Below are 18509 nucleotides of genomic sequence, written 5' to 3'. Positions count from 1 at the left end.
AAAGCAATGGTTAAGTGAATTAAACAGATGCTGATGCACAAGTACATGTATATAATGATTGAAGACATATTCACAACTGAATTGAGGTAAATAAACACCTACTGAAGGAAGATCAGGGTGGGCAATTATTGAATCACAAATCTTGAACTACTGGTATACTGGTCCCTTCCAAAAATTTATTCATGTCTGCACAATTTAAAAATATAGATATTGTCAAAAAAATTACGCGACATATTTATATTAAATATTATTGGTTGTTTTAAAAACTTAAACTATAACCTCATATAAGAAAATAACGACGCTTATAAATATCCTATCCACATTTTTAAATGCCAAATATGTGAATATGACTTATGGACATTTTAAAATGTATATGGTGTACCTTTAATTTTGTAACCTCTGGCAAAAAGTTACATAAGTTTGGTAAGATTACTAGAGTTATTAATAATTTTCACTGATACACTGGTTATGCATACTATTATCACCTTATAATAAGAATCATTAGAAAGCATCAAGGGATCGTGTCCTTAATTTATTTTAAAGTCTTAAGCTAGACTTAAGAGTCGAAATGAGATACTGGTCTTTACAGTCAACTCTGCAATATTGATCTAAACCTTTCAAGAGAACACAACAAATGTGTGTGGCATTCATATATGGGCAGCTGTCACCATTGCATTGCAAGTGAAAAGCTCTATGAAGATAATCAAAATTTGCTCAAAGATCTTGGGTTAAATGCAGAAAGGAAAGGGAAATGGTCATTAAGAAGACAACTTAGTCGATATGTTCTCCAAGGCCATAAGTTCAGCCAAAAACCGGCTTCTTGAAACCACCCCTCTTGGCTTCACCCATACTATTTAAAATACAATGTAACAAACTTTATCTTTATATCATTCCTCAAATGACATGAGAACATATCACAATCAATGTGTAAGTGTAAAGAAAACTGCCACTGCAGAAGAACTCTTACAATACTTCTGAGGCATTAATCCAAGCTTTACAAAAATTAACTTTGTTATAATTTTCATATCTGTCCAGACTGATACACCAAAATAAGTCTTTGATTAAAAAAAAACAGCAAAACTGGCAAATATACTGACATCAAGCAGGGAAAATGTTGCAAAAGTAAATAAATTTTTAAAAAATGAACTTATTTAAAACATGGATCAGTCATATTGATTTTGAAAGGAAACCTGGATTTTAACACCCCCCCCCCAAAAAAAAAGAAACAAAGAAACAAAGAAAAGAAAGAAACAAAGAAACAAGTATTAAGTAAAACAAAAATATGATACTATAAATGGTTCTTTCTTGAGTACCTGACACAAAGAAAATTAATGCATACAAGTTTTTTTTTTATTATCTTATTATATTATAAAATACTTCTACCATATAAATGCAAATATTATTTTATGAATAGTGTAAATAATATAGTCAATACCCCTCTGCCCACTGAAAGAAACCACACTGTTTATTTTTGGATGCTGTGCAAGCAAAGAACTTTCTGCCATTATTAACTCCTTGTTTGAATACAGTCCTTATAACGCATCTTTTGTTGTGTTCACACAGCGGGAATGCTTCATCTGCCCACTGAAATGACAAATAAATGCAAAGACCAGTTTATTATGAAAACATATTTATATGTAGAACCATGAAGACAAAAATAATATTTTGAAAAAATTATGCATAATATTACAGATACCAATTATGGTCACTACTCTGCTTCCTCTTACAGAGACATTCCTTTTCACTCTTTTTGAAAGAATTAATACAAAAAAAAATTGTAAAACTCTTTTCCAATTCAAAATTAAGTTTTCTAAACTTGACTTATAATAATTAGAAATATCATTTAATTTTCTAATTAGTATTTTACATATATTAAAAACAAAGTTTTTTCTAGCACAAAATATTTTGTTACTTTTATTTACTTCCCCTTTAAATTATTTCTCATATTTTCAAAAAAATAGGAAATCTTCATCTTACCTTAAAAAAATCACACTGTTTTCCTCTAGGCAGAGAACAGGCAAAGAAAACCCTCTTTTGATTTTCACCTTTTTTTCTCACTTCCCTCATGACACATGGCTTGTTATGTTTGGTGCACATGGGAATTGAACTTTTTTGACTTGGTGGCTTTTGTTGTTTTTGTAACAGTTCTTGTTGTGTCCCACTGCTTGGCTGTTGTTCCTGCTCATTAACAGGACTGCCAACAAACAGTTTCCTATCTACTGTTGCAACTTTACTCTTTTTAGATGCTGGCAATTCTAAACTATTATCCTTCCCAGCACAACGCTTTATCCCAAGTTTTGGATTTTCATTACATTTTTCGGGTCTATCACAGGACTCTGTGGTCGACTTTGATGGGTCATTCTGGTGGTCACTTTTCTTATGACCACAAGCAGAGCAGGTCAGTCTATTGTAAGCATTGAGGAGAGTACAGACTGGACACCCCCACTGCTGTTTGTTTGATGCAACACCACTGACCCAACCTAAGAGGCTGTTCTTGGAAGGTAGGTGCCTGAAATGGTGTTTAAATATTCATTTCACCACATGGAACCAAACTGATGTATCAAACCATACATGTACATCTTTTGGCTCTTAAAATTTCATATCTGCAAATAGTTTTTCACTTGAGAGTATGGCAGATTATTTTTATTACTTTCTCAAACCCCATGGACTTCAAACTGACCAAAATAAAAAAATTGTTTTTCATTACCGACTTCTGACTGGTGATGGTATGGTCACATCAGGAAAAAAAATAAACAAAAAATACAAGTTTTACAGTTTTCACAGGTCACATGATTGCCCACAAGTTCAATGCGAAGGTCAATTAGACCTAGACTCCGTTCACATGAAAATCTATTTTCTAAAAATCTATTTTCTATTCGCGGTATCTTGTGATCACTCCGAGCGCAGCCGAGAATTAATTACAGCTTTGGAAGTAACTGGCTCGCGCTGCTAGTAATTACGCCGCGGGGTATTCAGGGCACAGACCATAATCACAAGATACCGCGAACAGAAAATAGATTTTTAGAAAATAGATTTTTCATGTGAACCAAGTCCTAGGCAATTGGTTTATTTTCTCGTACTTCAACCAATCACCCCTTGATATGTTAATCTGTAAGTCAGAGTCAAATGACGACAACATGTAGGACAAAATCATGTAGGCAGCTGAAGCAGCAGTGTATAGGCAATATAAGAGATAAACAAATGATAAAAATTTATTTTAAAAAATTATAAACGGTAATATATTCAAATTAGCATTAAACATTTCAAATGTTACATGTTAATACATTGTAGCTAAAATTATGATAAGTACAATTTGTATTCCTATCTTTGCAAAAGATTATAAACATTTTTACCTTGACTGCTTTTTCTGAAGGTCGTTGACCTGACAACTGTCACAGAAATAGGTCATTCTCTCATTTTCCCCCATCCGTGTGATGGTCACCTTGTTTCCACATTCTGTACATTTATGTCTGTTATATATCTTACAGGGGAGTTTGGTCCCTTTTCTTCTACACTGGAAAATGATCACAAAAACAATTGAACATTATTATTGTGAACGATAAGACTGGTTGAACTGAGGGTAGAGTAACTATTTTTGTGTACAAAAACATAAAAACTACTTGTTCTTTATAATAAACACAAACTTTAAGATAATACTAAGACAAAATCTTCAAATACACTGGCAGAGTCAAGAGATTTAATGCTTGTAAATTAGTAAACTGCCACCATCCCCCTGCCAGTGAAGTGTAGAAATATATCTTCCCAGCATGAAAAAAAGCTAAAAAATCATTTTTTCGGTCTGTGACATCAATACCACCCCCACACCAAAAAGCAGTAAAATAAAAAGTTTGTCCATAAAATCCAGTCAAATTTTTGTAAATCTGTCTAATTCATGACCACTTTATCTGCTTTGAGTCAGTTAATAGTAGATTTTAGCTCCAAGTTAAAGTAAAAGTAGGTGGGAAAAGTTTTAGTACAGACTGTTCATGGACCACATATTTTATCACTCACTTCTAAAAACACCATGGAGTAATCTCTGGTCATTTTTACCAGGAAGGAAACATGAGCCTCTGTAAGTGCAGAGATCTGAAAGGCAGAAAAGATCAGCAATTAATCAGGTGCAAGCTGACACAAGCTACTCAAAATTCAGCCACATATATTATATCTGAGCTAATGTACTTACAAAACCAAATTATAACCCAATCATCATTATTACTTAAAACTGCTCTATACAAACTCCTCAACAATGCTCACAAATATTATAAATTTAACCTAAAATCATTCAATTAACTACAACTAATTTGAACTAATAAATAAATTTGAAATCACAGCTGAAAGAGATAAAATTAACAATAAGTAAATTTATTTTGTTACCTTTGTATCTGGTTTAACTCCACTATCAAAGAGAGCCTGAGAAAAAAGAGCATTAGATAAATGGAATTCTCATTTTAAATAAGAACGAATATATAGATATCTGTAAATCAAAACAATAATATATCATGGACTTCATAAAATTAATGATAATGGTTATTTTATCTCAACATGTTATTTTCATTCCTTATTTATTGATTTATTTATTTATTTTTACTATTTTTTTTTTTAAGAATAAGCTTTCAGCTGTTTTTTTACGGTTTCACTTGTAAATTTTCTTACTTCCAATGAAAGTAGCTTGTGCTGATGTCTATTTTAAATTAGTGAATAAAATCATATAATTAAACTTCAGTACAGAAAAACAATTCCTTAAAAATCTAGTTACAGGGCATTTATGAGCTACAAACTTGAAAGAGTAAAGGTTAAAAAGTAAGGAAAAATTGAATTTCTGCGTATATTATATGTACACTGCCTATACAAATGTTATCTGATACATATATTGAATTTTGCTTAAGTGTATGAATACACAATGTATTAAGTTCAATTTTAATTACTGTCACTTGCAAAAATATATTGCCCCTTGCTTAACCACCAAAATTTATTTTGTCAAGAGCAGATGCCAGATCTATATTTCTTTTTTAAAAAATAACTAAAATCCAATGTCACATATGTCCATACCTCATTTTTGATGATGTTCCCCACACCAGGGAGTATAGTCTGGTCCAGCAAAACGTCACATGCCATTCTGTCCTTCTCTGCGGCCACAGCTGCCGTAGCTTGGGTGTGGTTAAAGGAAGGGGAGCAGATATCTTGGCTCTTTAGCTGCTCATATCGTCCTCTGCACTCTGCTGACAGACTAAGTGTGACAAAGAAAGGAAAATGCACAAACTTTTCAATGGGCAAAAATTATCAAACTTTCAGATACATGATTTCATGATCAGAAAAATTATATTTGGATAAATAGCAATGAAGACGGTAATTTTCAAGTCATAATTTCATGAATTAGAACATAACTATTGAGCATGGATCGAAGCAACAAAATTAAAAATCAGGTTACTCTATAGCTCTGTTCTTTGCAGTTAAAGATCCACAAATGTAGAGATGTTTAATTCTGTTGCTACCACTAAATAATAGTACTGTTCTAATTTTAAGAAATTGTGACTTAAAATACGGAATTTGTAAAATTCACAATTTTTTGTATCAATGAAAAGATAAAACAATTACTGTAAAATTTTACAGATTTTCAAAGCTGAGGTAGGCTAACTTCCATATTTCAAACATCCATACTGTACATGCTCTGTTGTTGTTTCTGAACTTCAGTGACCTGAAGTTAATCATGCCAATCACAAATGTTAGAATTAATTAAAGAAGAAAAGGATGCTAGTCTTGGTAAAACATTTGCTTTTGTTGTTGTTTGATTGTTTATTTTGTATTGTTTTGTAAATTTATTTACTTTATTCTTCTTTCATTTATATTCTTCATGAAAGAAGACCTTGATCAGCTTTAATTCATAACAATCTATGCTAGGAATGACTTAGGATGGTTTGTAAAATAAGCCACACAGCTAATTTATCTAACCCTGCTTACCGTACTTCAACACCAGACTTGTATAAAGTGAGCACATCCTGTGACATCTGTATTTCTAGACTAGCTGTCTCGGCAACCTTGGAGTAGTCATTGTCCAGTTGCTGGCCATTCACACGAAATGACCCTGCCATTAGGAAGTGGATCCTGCCACATATGAAGTTGCATATATATTCATGAGACATTAAGTATTCAGCATTCAATTTCTATTTACCTTTTGTAATTTTTTTCAATATATGGACTGGATTCAATGATTTCATTATTTATTAATATTTACCACTGCTTTATTTTATCAGATTTTCTTTCTATTCATCCCCCCTCACCCCCATTTTAAATTTACTTTTGGTGTCATTAATTTCCATATTAACAGAATTCATTTAATTCAGAAGGGAGGAATTAGACCCTGCCTGCTTTTTACTAGGTTAACGTACATAATCATGATTTTAACAGCAATATTCAAAATCCAAGTTTAAAACTCATTTTCATGTATTAGTGCAAATAATCCTACAGCTTAAAGCAACAAATACAAAGAGATTATAACAAATCCAGGGAATTTTTTCTCGACCTCACCTAAGGCACATTTCACCAAAATACATGAACAGTTCCTTCCCAAGAGTCTGCACATCTTGAAGAGTGAGACCAATAAACTGGTCAAACTGGGAGCCACCATCCGGGAGCTTTTTGGCTTTCTGAAAACAAATATACACTGAGCAAGATATTCATTAGCTTGGTAGTTGGATCATAAACGATAATTTTTTAAACACAATGGGGCAAACGTCCGGAATAAATCAAATGTTTCCACCGACCTTACTAGCTTTGGCGTTTCCTAACTAACAAGTCTGATCGAACGTGTAGTCGAAGTGTTAAAGTTACCATTTTAGTTGCATTGCCCGCTATTCTCTTCACTTTCTGTCCTCTTAACCTAGCTCTGATCTTCTCTCCTTTGATCATGCATCCTGGTCCTTCAACCATATTCTGCAGCACGCGGTTTGACACACCAGGAAATGTGAATTACACAACACTTTTATTTTTCCCGCCACTCTTGTCGATAGGGGGCGCTGAGGTGCATTGTTTCATATCGCTGATTGTATTCGACGTTTGCAGTTGGTTGGCTTGGAGCCTTGTTTTATGGGTCCAAGTTTTCGGTAACTTAAACATTGAACGCTGTTCCTGAATAGAAAATATGCTCTTGAAATTTACGATTGCTAATAAACGTATTCAAGAACAAAACTGATATCAAGAAAATGTAAACAAACTAAATTTATACAAAAAAATTCGAAATTGTTGCCTTTATCGCCGGATAAAGGTCGATAAAATTTGAGCACCAACAAACGTACAAACTCGCCAGCGAGCAGACAAATAGACTTGCGATAATTTTTTTTTTTTATTTATTTATTTATTTTTTTTTTTTTTTGCAAGCAATAATTTGTCAGTGGCTGGTCACAAGAGTAGTCGATATGAACAGCAATCCAGTATATAATGATTTGTAGATTGTGTTAGTTGTGCAAAAAATGTTGAATTGTTCAGTGTCCACGAGAGAGAAATAAAATTAACATAGGCCTACCGTGGTAATGACAACAAGTTGTCAAAAAGACTACAACTCTTCGATTACAATAATTTAGTCGTCGCTTCCTCCCCATACATGTGAATACATAAACAGATACATTTTCAAATAATAATTATAACACCGTAGGCCTACCATCACAATTTCGAAATCATTCTGCTCAGTGTATATGTCACACAACATTTCGGTAAAGAATAATAAAGAAATTGAAAAATTTATTCAGTCATAATATCAAAATATATGTAAATGACTTAACAGCAAAACGTACGTGAACTGACACCATACCTCCTTACACAGAGCCCCTATAGCTATGTGCATGTATTTTGTTGTGACCTACTTTATGACAATTGAAAACGCGACCTGGGTTTTTGTTAATACAAAATCAATACGACGTCGAAACCTTGACCTCCTCAAGTCTGTTGACGCAGAGATTATACAGTATTACACGCTTTATCTTCGTCGTAACATAGGGGAGTCGTCATCACCTGACAAATTCTTTATTATCTTTCGAACCTTGAATTCGAAAATCAAGACGCCAGCAATGGCAGAGAGCAACATGGGCAATATGGAGACTTTAAATGACGAAATAAACAGGGGACTTGATAGGTTTGGTTTATGCCGAGCAGCCCGAGAGCTGAACTACCTGAGAACAGACATATTTGAAATTTTACAATCCGGGTCTTGTATCAAGAAACACTGTGGCAGCAAAGGGGACAGCGTTCCCTATGGTTTGGACGAAGAAGGGCGACGTGTTCCATCTGACTTTGATTTAATGGTGTATGACTATACAGACGTCGTATTCTGCAATGATCCTCAATTCACTTTTCACCCTCCAAAGGATACAAACCCAGCTGATGTGCGTACATATTACTTCGATACATCAGACTCACATGTCGGTTACGGCAAGTTACGCCCAGTAGGCGCAACCGCAGCAATTGAGAAAGAGGAGTTCTTGTCAAGCGAAGAAGTAGCAGCGGAGTTTCACAAGTCAAGGCAGAGTAACAAAGACGCTTCAGAAACTGAGAGACATGGCCCCTCCTCCTACGTTAGTTTTCAACCTGTCCCTAAAAGCGACGGCAGCAGCCCACATTGGACAGCCGATTCAGACACAGTACTGGCTTTCCCTGTGGTAGACGGCTGGCCGGACTGTCTAAAAGGTTGGCTCACCCGAGAGAGGGTGCATGGATGGCCTACGGAAGAAAATATCGCAGCCATTTTGCAAGATGGCTGCCACATTGTTCCGATCGGCCATAAGAACAGTAGTCCCGAGCGTCATAGATACGAGTGGAGGATTTCAACGGTTTTGGCCGAGCGGACCCTCGTGCGGTCATTTACTAATACTCAGCACAGAGCTCATTTTATACTGAAATACATCAAGACTTTGATCGAAAAGAAAACTGGGCGTCAGGGAATCCTCACATCGTATCACATAAAGACACTGATGCTGTGGATGGTTCACGAAACGCCTCGTGACATGTGGCGCAGAGACAATCTTATTCAGTGTGTAGAGAAGTGCCTCGAGAGGTTTCTCAAGTGGTTTGATGATGGCTACCTTCCACTTTATTTCATGCCTGATAATAACCTTATTGACACCCTGACAGTTAAACAACACCAGAGTATTTCCAAAGAGTTGTCATTCATCAGGGGCAATCTTACAGGTCCTCTACAAGTCATCAAAAATTTGCAAGAATTTAATATGCTCAGCGTCACCCCCGTTTTAACCAGTATTTGCTTAGATATGCCTTTCTTACGAAAGGAGAACTTGATCGCTCAGCAAAATATGCAAAGATGTTGTCACAGCGTTTTTGATAAATCTTTAGGGCAACACATGTCACGGATTTTGGAAAGGCTACAGCAGCACATTGAAGGATGCAACAGTCATGTGCGCGCCCTAAAGGGAAATGTAGAAAGCGATTTTGTGAAAACTGAACAAATATTTATTTCTTCTGTTGACCTGGACATGGCAAGTAACAAACTCAAACTAGCGAATTTCTATTACACTTGGGGTAAAACTGCAAAAGCCATCGGCAACGCTGCAGGTGCCACCAAGCATTTTGAAAGCGCCGGAAAGTACATCACACTCGCGCTGGAAGATGGAAACTTGAAATATTACATATTATATCCAAAGGGCCCATGGATATCTAAGCACGACCGCCCATTTTTGGACAAGCAGGGCAGAGAAATAGACGGTATGCTTGAGCAAGAATCAGGTATTAGTAGGGGACGGGATTTAGTTCTCTGGATACTGGAAAAACGCATTTTTTGTTGGCCTGTTTACTATCCACCAGCGTTTCTCTGCACTTTGCCTGAACAAGTGCAATACGTTTTCCACGCTGCCACAGGAAAACATCCAAGAGAACTGCCCTTCATCCACCCACTTGTGTTTGGGAAATTTCTGGCGATTCTCATTGCCAACGACACGTGCCACGAGAGCAGCCGAGAGACTGAAGTCTCTGAGCGCATGCGAGAATTACAGGAGGCATGTGACAAGAGTGTTTATCTGCGTTTCGAGAAAGCGATTGGATACGCTCTTCTGGGACAAATTCACATGATGAACAATAACAAAGCGGGTGCTGTTATCTGTTTCATAACGTCCTACCGTTTGTGGACGACCACTGAAAACTGTGCGATATGGCTGCTTTGCATAATGTGTCTTGCGGAGATATAATTAAGTTTTATTTACAATATATTCATATGGCAAAAACACCAACTGTGGAACTTACCGATTTGAACGAAGTAAAAGATATTGTATTAACTATAGATTGCTAATAATTAGAGGAATCATGGCTGTTTTACGGCAAGTGCATAATATTTTGATATTTGTATATTTGAATGTGAGGTGGTATATTAATGAAAAAATCGAAAGCACGCTAAATTTCCATTTGAAAGGAGCATTCCTTGCCTTCAAGCCGCTAAGTAGGATCCGAATGCAAACAAATATCAATTATTCTCATATAAGCCCCTATATCTAAATTTATTGAGCAGACGTCATCTTAGTAGGAAGTGTCAAAGTCAACGAAGATAGGTGTGTTAAAAGTATGTGAACATCGTTAAGTTGAATGTTGATTGATGGTAACTTGTCTCCAAAATTTGGAATTTTGGCAAAATTGCTTGCAAGGGTATGTAGGATTATATGCTATGTAATGTTATGTTAGTAAGTATAATTTAGATATATGACTACAAATATGATATCTTAATCTATTCCAATAACTATACGTGTAGGTCTTTGGTATTATTATATAACACCAACTTACATGATAATTAGTTTTTACTCTTAAATGCTGTTCACATTCAAGTCAAGTGCAGTAAAGTCTACATGCGTACTGAAATACTGTATGTATGTGTTTGTGTCATAGTTAATATATAAACCCACGTGTACATGAATTATTTGGTTTACAAAAAAAAAAAAAAAAACAGACCGGGACTATCCAAAAGACAAAGCACGTTGTTCATACACAAGGGTTCGCCAATTATTTATGTAAGAACAAAATGATTGTATCAAACTTTGTTTATGGTTTATTGCATCAGATATGCTGAGCACGCACATCTATCACATTCCTTTAATAAAAGGACCCCATTAGCATAAGTGAACAGTCCTAGTTGTCACACCCAGTAGAGTATGGGTCAGTTAGGTGTGTGCTGCAGAGGAGTGCAGAGGTGCAAAAATGCAGTGGCATTATTTGTATTTACCCAGTAGAGGCATAATGGTAAGATTTTATGCCAATTTTGTACATAATGTATAATATCAGTATTTCTCTGTTTATATTATATAATTTTATTAATTAATAACCTGGTTGCTAAATGTATTTTAATTTGTAATTTGTATTATAAACTCAGATGTTATGTGAGAAGTGGTGAAACCAGCTAGACAAATAAGTGACAATTGTATTTTCTTTGTTTTAGTTACGCGGCTGTTTCAACCTGAGAATATTTGAATAAAGCTCAAGTAAAGGAATATGCCCGTTGTCAGTTGCCTCGTTTTTCTGTGACCCCTGCGAGCTACAATTTATTTATTTATTTATTTATTTATTTATAATAGCAGATATTGTCAGTCTAATGTATGTATCATAAACGCCAACCAATCCAAATGCATCAAAGAATAAAATCTAGTCAATGTCATTTGTTAATGTTAGGAACCAATGTTATTTAGATAAATTAATGACACACTGGGGAAGGGTAATAGTGCATCTTTAGAAAATGCCGAGAGTAGACCTTTCATGGCATTTTGAGAGAAGTGCAAGAAGAATTTTTTATAGTTGTTGTGTAGTGATGTATAATTTAGATACAAGAAGCAAAAAATGAGATAATTTGTATTATTTATGTCACGGCGCATCAGCAACAATTGCTTTACTTTCTCTATAATGCTGTTATAAGTGAGGAATAACGACGGTCTGGAACTTTCGAACGTTACTTCACCGACTCTCTTTTAATACAATTTCACAAGTATTTATTCTCTATTTCTGCGTACTGATCATACATTTACATGATTTCTTTCCATTGTCTTTGTCTGCTTACCAAGAATTTTCCAGCCTCATGCTGCAAACCACCATTCAACATTTCCTTATTATGCAATCTCTAAGAGACTTGTTTTCAATTTAAAATATTCAAAATACTATTTGAAATACTCATGCTTGGACCACATTCAACCTTAGTTTGCATGTGTTTTACACGTGTCAGAAACTTGCAAATATATTGAGCAGTTAACCAATCAAATCGAGCTATATGGGACTTTGACATGTTCCATCTTTTCCTACCAAGAAAACAATTTCTACACTCGTTGGCTCTTTAAGAAATTTAACTTACACTAAACAACTCCCAATCCTTTTATTCGTTTGATTCCGTTTTCATGACAACTTCTTGGTCTAATACAAAGCCTGCATGCCACAAGTACACATATACGTGAAGATATAAATTTTGCGATAAACATATATTCCAGATTTAAAACACGCCACAGTTTTTACACTTCATGTAAATGTCATTTTTTCTAAATTGAAATGTTTTTAATGTTAAAGGTAATGTTGTCAACTGGTAACTAATTTATTAAGACCGCCAACCCATCCAAATATCGTTGATTTCGAAAGTACTGTCCGATTGATATAAAAGCTGGACTAGATTTTCAAAGCCCCTAAAGTAATTAAGTCATTGTTCAATGTTAAAAGTTGAAAATAACTAAAAATTGAAAAAAAAACTATATGTACTCAGATATAGCGAATTTGTGCAATGTGCAAGACGATTCTAAATTAAGCGAAAATATTTTGAGAAGCTTTCTTTTTCTCACAGAATGAGATTTGCGTTGCGCATGGTATAAATGATTCCTAATCTATTTCCGAAATATCCCATTAAACGATTCAGACGTTGATGGACTTCTGTGTCGATGCTATATCTTTTTAGTAAATTTTGGCACACCTGTGGAGTACATGGAGACTGAAGACGGGTGATCACGCATAAAAAAAGGTTTTCTCATTATAGAATGTTGTTGAGTATATATGATAAATTATGTTGAAGAGACAAGGACGATGAAAAGACTACATGTATGCAAAAGATAATAAATGCATGCTTTATCACCGAATTAAATATATCGTCCAATTAAAAAATATATCCTTTCGAAATAATTTTGGCAGTCATCAAATCAATAGTGATACCAAATAGTTCCCCCACATGAGCAGCACCCGCTGTATGTCACTGGTGTCAGCTGGTGTCTAGAAGGGGCAGCCGCCCATCCCCTACATTTGTAACCACTCAATTTTTTTTATCGACACATACCGAACGAATTATACCATGTTACCTCCCATGTTTTCTCTCCTCTGCCCCCCCCCCCCCCCCCCCCCCCTTCTCCAGTCCCTCTCTTACTTGACTTGAAAGGTTAGACAGAGCGATTGTCACCGGGCTGTTTACGCATTTTAGGCTAGATTAATGTAAATATTTTAAGCCCCAGGAACATGTTGTTTGCCATCCCACTTCAATATCCTTTCGGATTTTTTATACATTGAAAGCGCCAGATTTTCTTTCCAAATGCATTGATTTCAACAACTCAAAACAAATCGTCGCCGTACCCTTTATTAGTTCCTGAATAAAATTGCTTACATTTTGATGTCAACTTCAAATGGCACTGTACAAAACGTTCGTAATTTACACGATACGCACAAAGGTCTTTGTGCATTTTATTTTTTTTACCTACTTTATAACAAATGAAAATTACTTAGCGACCGGAGTGTTTGACAATAAAAAATCTATACGACTAAGAAACTTCGAATAAACAGATATAATCTTCGGTATTCCATGCTTTATTTTAGTTGTTAACGGGGCAGGTGCAGTCGTTACTACCTGACAAATTATAAATTTGTCCTGAACCAATATTTTAATTCGAACTTTTAAGGCACCAGCTATGGCTGAGAGCGACAAGGGACGTTTGGAGACGTTAAATGAAGAAGTAAATTGCGGTCTTGATAGATATGGCTTATGCAACGAATTTCGAGAGCTTCTCTACGTTAAGACAGGCATTGATGAGAGCACGCCAGATTTCCAACTCGGGACAATGCTCAGGAAAGAGTGTGGTAGTACCGCGGTAAGCTTTTCACATAGTTTGGACGCAAATGGGGACATGCTTCGTTCTGATTCTGATTTAATGCTGTATGACTATACAAACGTCGTGTTCTGCAATCATCCTGACTTCACTTTTCATCCTCCAGAGGGTACAAACCCTCTTGATGTGTGCACATATTACTACGATACATCAGACTCACATGCTGATTATGGCAAGTTGCGCAAAGTAGGTAAAACTCTGACAACTAAAGAAGCGGGATATTTATCACGCAAAGCGGCAACAGAATTATTTCACAAGTATTTCATTGATAAGACGTCCCACTGGTTTTACGGTACTAGGACCATTGAGATACGTGGACCCAGCTTACGCATTAGTTTTCCGTTTGCAGGAGCACGCCAACTCGGCAATCCATCACCTGCGATGGACCAAATAGATATAATACTGGCTTACCCTGTAGTAGACGGCTGGCCAAACTGTATAAGTGAATGGTTTGAGCGAGTGAGAAAATATGGATGGCCTACAGAGGAAAATATCGACATCATTTTACAAGGTGGCTGTCATGTTGTTCCCGTCGGCCATAAGAACAGTAGCCTAGAGCATCAAAGCTACGAGTGGAGGTTGTCAACGGTTTTGGCAGAGCAGACCCTCGTGCGATCATTTAACGAAACTCAGCACAGGGCTCATTTTATACTCATGCACCTTAAGAATTTGATTGAGCATAAAACGGGACGTCAGGACATCCTCAAATCATATCACATAAAGACACTGATGCTGTGGATGGTTCACGAAACGCCTCGTGACATGTGGCGCAGAGACAATCTTATTCAGTGTGTAGAGATGTGCCTCAAGAGGTTACACAAGTGGTTTGATGAACGCAACCTTCCCCATTATTTCATACCTGACAATAACCTTATTGACACCCTGTCAGATGCCCAACGCCACAGCATTTCCAAAGAGGTGTCAATCATCAGGGAAAATCTTTCAGCCCCTCTGCAAGTCTTCAAAAACTTAGAACAACAACAGATGGGTTGGATCACCGTCCTTTTGAAAGTGCCGTTATCCACTATACCTTTCTTTCCATTTACAGAGCAACAGAATCTGCAAATTTTTTGTCATAGCATTTCTGATAAATCCGTAGGACAACATATGTCAGTGATTTGCCATATGCTGCAGCAACATATGAAAGGGTGCTTCAAGCATGTGCGTGCAATAAGTGGAAATAAGGAGAGTAATTTTCAGCATACTGAAGAATTACTTCTTTGTTCAAAAGACCTGGACATGGCAAGCACCAAACTGAAATTAGCAAATTTCTACTACACTTGGGGTAAAACTGCAGACGCCGAAGCTTGCATAGCTCTCGCACTTAAGGATGAAAACTTGAAATACTACGTTTCATACCCATATGCTCAATGGGTTCCATATCTGCCTGAATTCCGAGGGTCACGGTGGTTAGGTATAGAAGCTATGCTAAAACAGGAGTCCGGTAATAAAAGCGGACGGGAGTTGGCCCTCTGGGTACTGGAAAATCGAAAATTTTGCTGGCCTGTTTACTATCAACGTGATTTACTCTGCACGTTGCCTAAACCAGTACAGTACGTATTGTATGGCTTCAGAGAGATTGAGCAACCCTTCATTCACCCTCGTTTGTTTGGAATATTTCTCTCGATTCTCATCGCAAACGACAAGTGTGACGAGAGCAGGCGAATACGTGAAGTCTTGGCGGGCATAATCCAATTATGGATGGCATGCATCAAGTGTGATTATTATTTCGAGGAATCTATTGGATACGCTCTACTGGGACAAAGTTTCATGTTGATCAACGAGCAATCGGCTGCTGTACATTGTTTTATAACGTCATACCGTTTGTGGCCGGCCACTAAACATTGTGCGCTTTGGCTACTTTTCAAAATGTGTTTTGACGAATTTCTACGTACACAATCGGTTAAAAGCGCCGTTTAGAAAAAGACCCCAGCATCCAACATAGATATTTACAATGTATGTCGAATGATAGGAGAGACCACTTGCACATCACTTAACTTATGCCACGTGAATATATGTGCAGTTGACTGATGTGAGACATACCGAGGAATACAATAGACAGTATAATCAAAATGGATATTTTCGACTATTTTCCTTGTCTGAAAAGTAGGAAACTGCTGCAAACAAATTATTTACAAACTCCATCTCAGCAAATAAAAAAGGGACGAACTACATTTAATTAAACACAGATGCCTAGTATACGTGTATTTTGATATTAATTTGTACATGCAGTTGTATGTAAACAATGTTATGAAGATTATCATCAATGTTAATCCATCTGCAAAATCTAATAAGTTGTGTACAGTTCAGGAAAGATGATATAAGATCATGTATTATCGTGCAAGTAGTGATTTGGGTAGTTTTTGCGTAATGAAGTATAATTTAGGTACATGAATAAAATTAATATTTCTCCCATTATATGTTCACTTATACAATTACATTATATTGGCTTCCCAGCTAGGGCTACCGGAGTGATCATTTTCATGTACACCACAGTTAACTTATCAGGGCTTTTCTCAGGATTTGGGGTACAGGCCGGCCAAAATTACCATCTGTAATTTCCTTTAAAAATTCAGGGTGTTGTGATCAAGGGTAGGGGGATTAAAAATTAAATGAAAAAATATATAAAAAATTAATTTACAAGGGGAGTGGGTGCGGGGTTAAAATTCTTGCTCGGATCGGTAACGATCTCCCGCTGACGATCTTCCGCGAACGTCCTTTGCGCACATTGCAGTGAAAACTTTTATACAGCGCATAACGCTATCCAAAATTCCACAGTTCGTGTCAGATTTACGTAAAGTCGTTCAAAGGGAACCCAAGGGTGCATAATGACCAGTTTAGCGGTTTATTTGTTGACGCTAGCCAACTTCATGTTCTAGGTGAAGTCTCCAACTTCTGAATCCTCTTCCATACCTCGGGTTCGTCTTCTCAGCTCTGCCAAGCAGCCTCTCTAAACGTGATCCCCAAGGTATTAATTCTTAAGGCTTATATCCAGAAATGTACCTCATCTTTTACCCTTTCTCGATGGGGACATTAAATATAATTTATAATAACATATATAATGCAATAATTTCATACAGAAACAAAAGACATCCAATTCCATCTCACATAAAGTGTAATTTATTTCATAATTTTTTATACATACACATAACTGAACTATCTGTACATCAATTATATACACGAGGGAAGGTGTCAACTGTGTCTCCCTAAATATATCAACATATCTACTACATGTACCGTACACAGTGTACACAAATAGTATTCAAAATTCATACCACGCTTTAATAATATCAGACACTCGCCTAAATTATAACACAATTGGCCAATGTGTAAGTAAAGATCCGTCATGCACTTTTTCAATTAATACTAATGTAAATATTTTTTTAAATCCCCGGGTACATATTGTTGCTACCCCACTTGGATTTTCTTTTATACAATGAAAACGTGTTTTCTTTCCAAATGCATTGATTTCAACAATTTAAATCAAACCGCTCTCTTGGCCTTTATTTGCTCCTGAATAAAATTGTTTACATTTTGATGTTAACTTCAAATGGCACTGTAAGTCTCATTATATATAGCAAAACGTTCATGATTAACACGATACACACAAAGGCCCTTGTGAATTTTATTTTTGTGGCGTTCTTTACGACAAAGGAAGGTGATTTAGCGACCTGAGTTTTTGACAATACAAAATCGATACGCTGTCAAAACTTCGAAAAAACAGACATAATCATCGGTATTACACTCTATATTTTAGTTGTTAACAGGTGCAGTCGTATTTACTTGACAAATTACAGATTTGACCTGAACCAAGATGCACAATTTTAGCCATTTGAAGGTCAAAAACTTACACGTTTCTTGACGGCGAATTTCGACACAACAGAGTACATCCTGTGAAGTAGATGGAGACTGAGGACTGGAGATCACGCGGAAAAGAGATAAAAAAGGGTTATCACTATGGGATGTTATGGAGTGTAGTATAGAAACATTTCCTTCGGCGAGACAAGGAAAATGAAAAGATTGTACAAAAGATAGAAAATTTTAATTTTGTCACCGAGTTAAAATGTCAGCCAATGTAAAATAATTCCTTTGCATAATATTTATGGCGGTCATTAAGTACTTTTAATCAACATGTTAAATAAACATGTTAAAACAATATTATTAACTCTTTTATGTGGGCAGGGTCCGATGTTTTTAACTAGAAGAATCATCAGCTGGTCAAAAAGGTGCAGCTCACCATTTGTTATCATACGTTGTTTACATCTCGACACATACCGACCCTATTGATAAAACATCTACCCTGTTACCTCCCATGCTTTCTTTCCTCAGGTCTCCCCCAATCCCTCTCTTACTTGACCTGAAAGTTCAGGCACAACGATTGTCACCATGCTGTTTACGCGTAGGCTA

At 36.1% G+C, this 18509-nt stretch overlaps 2 protein-coding genes across 2 annotated transcripts; one reads left to right on the top strand and one right to left on the bottom strand.

Annotated features, from left to right (window-relative positions):
* Positions 1-156: 156 nt before the first annotated feature.
* On the bottom strand, positions 157-7026 carry LOC106177956 (endonuclease 8-like 3). The gene is made up of 9 exons (XM_013560914.2): positions 6829-7026; positions 6526-6644; positions 5959-6102; positions 5050-5227; positions 4375-4410; positions 4012-4086; positions 3354-3514; positions 1978-2509; positions 157-1584 (listed from the first exon to the last, which is right to left on the bottom strand). The coding sequence occupies exons 1-9, from the start codon at positions 6925-6927 to the stop codon at positions 1429-1431; spliced, it is 1500 nt and encodes a 499-aa protein (XP_013416368.2). The 5' UTR covers positions 6928-7026; the 3' UTR covers positions 157-1428.
* A 6736-nt stretch (positions 7027-13762) lies between these two features.
* On the top strand, positions 13763-16520 carry LOC147763107 (uncharacterized). The gene has a single exon (XM_087009060.1). The coding sequence runs from the start codon at positions 13905-13907 to the stop codon at positions 16020-16022; it is 2118 nt and encodes a 705-aa protein (XP_086865186.1). The 5' UTR covers positions 13763-13904; the 3' UTR covers positions 16023-16520.
* Positions 16521-18509: the final 1989 nt, after the last annotated feature.

The sequence above is a fragment of the Lingula anatina genome, chromosome 3 (assembly GCF_051362555.1).
Source record: "Lingula anatina isolate TDL-2025a chromosome 3, LinAna3.0, whole genome shotgun sequence".
Taxonomy (NCBI): domain Eukaryota; kingdom Metazoa; phylum Brachiopoda; class Lingulata; order Lingulida; family Lingulidae; genus Lingula; species Lingula anatina.
Note: the sequence above shows the minus strand (reverse complement) of the source record. Positions and strands in the feature narration are given on the sequence as shown.

What these genes read in the sequence shown, in the direction of transcription:
- LOC106177956 (XM_013560914.2), bottom strand. Translation starts at nt 6,927, where the DNA reads ATGGTTGAAGGACCAGGATGCATGATCAAAGGAGAGAAGATCAGAGCT. An exon ending in CTTCAGAAAAAGCAGTCAAG is followed by an intron (nt 2,510 to 3,353) that starts GTAAAAATGTTT and finishes ACACCATTTCAG; the next exon opens with GCACCTACCTTCCAAGAACA. An exon ending in AACAGTGTGATTTTTTTAAG is followed by an intron (nt 1,585 to 1,977) that starts GTAAGATGAAGA and finishes TTGTCATTTCAG; the next exon opens with TGGGCAGATGAAGCATTCCC.
- LOC147763107 (XM_087009060.1), top strand. Translation starts at nt 13,905, where the DNA reads ATGGCTGAGAGCGACAAGGGACGTTTGGAGACGTTAAATGAAGAAGTA.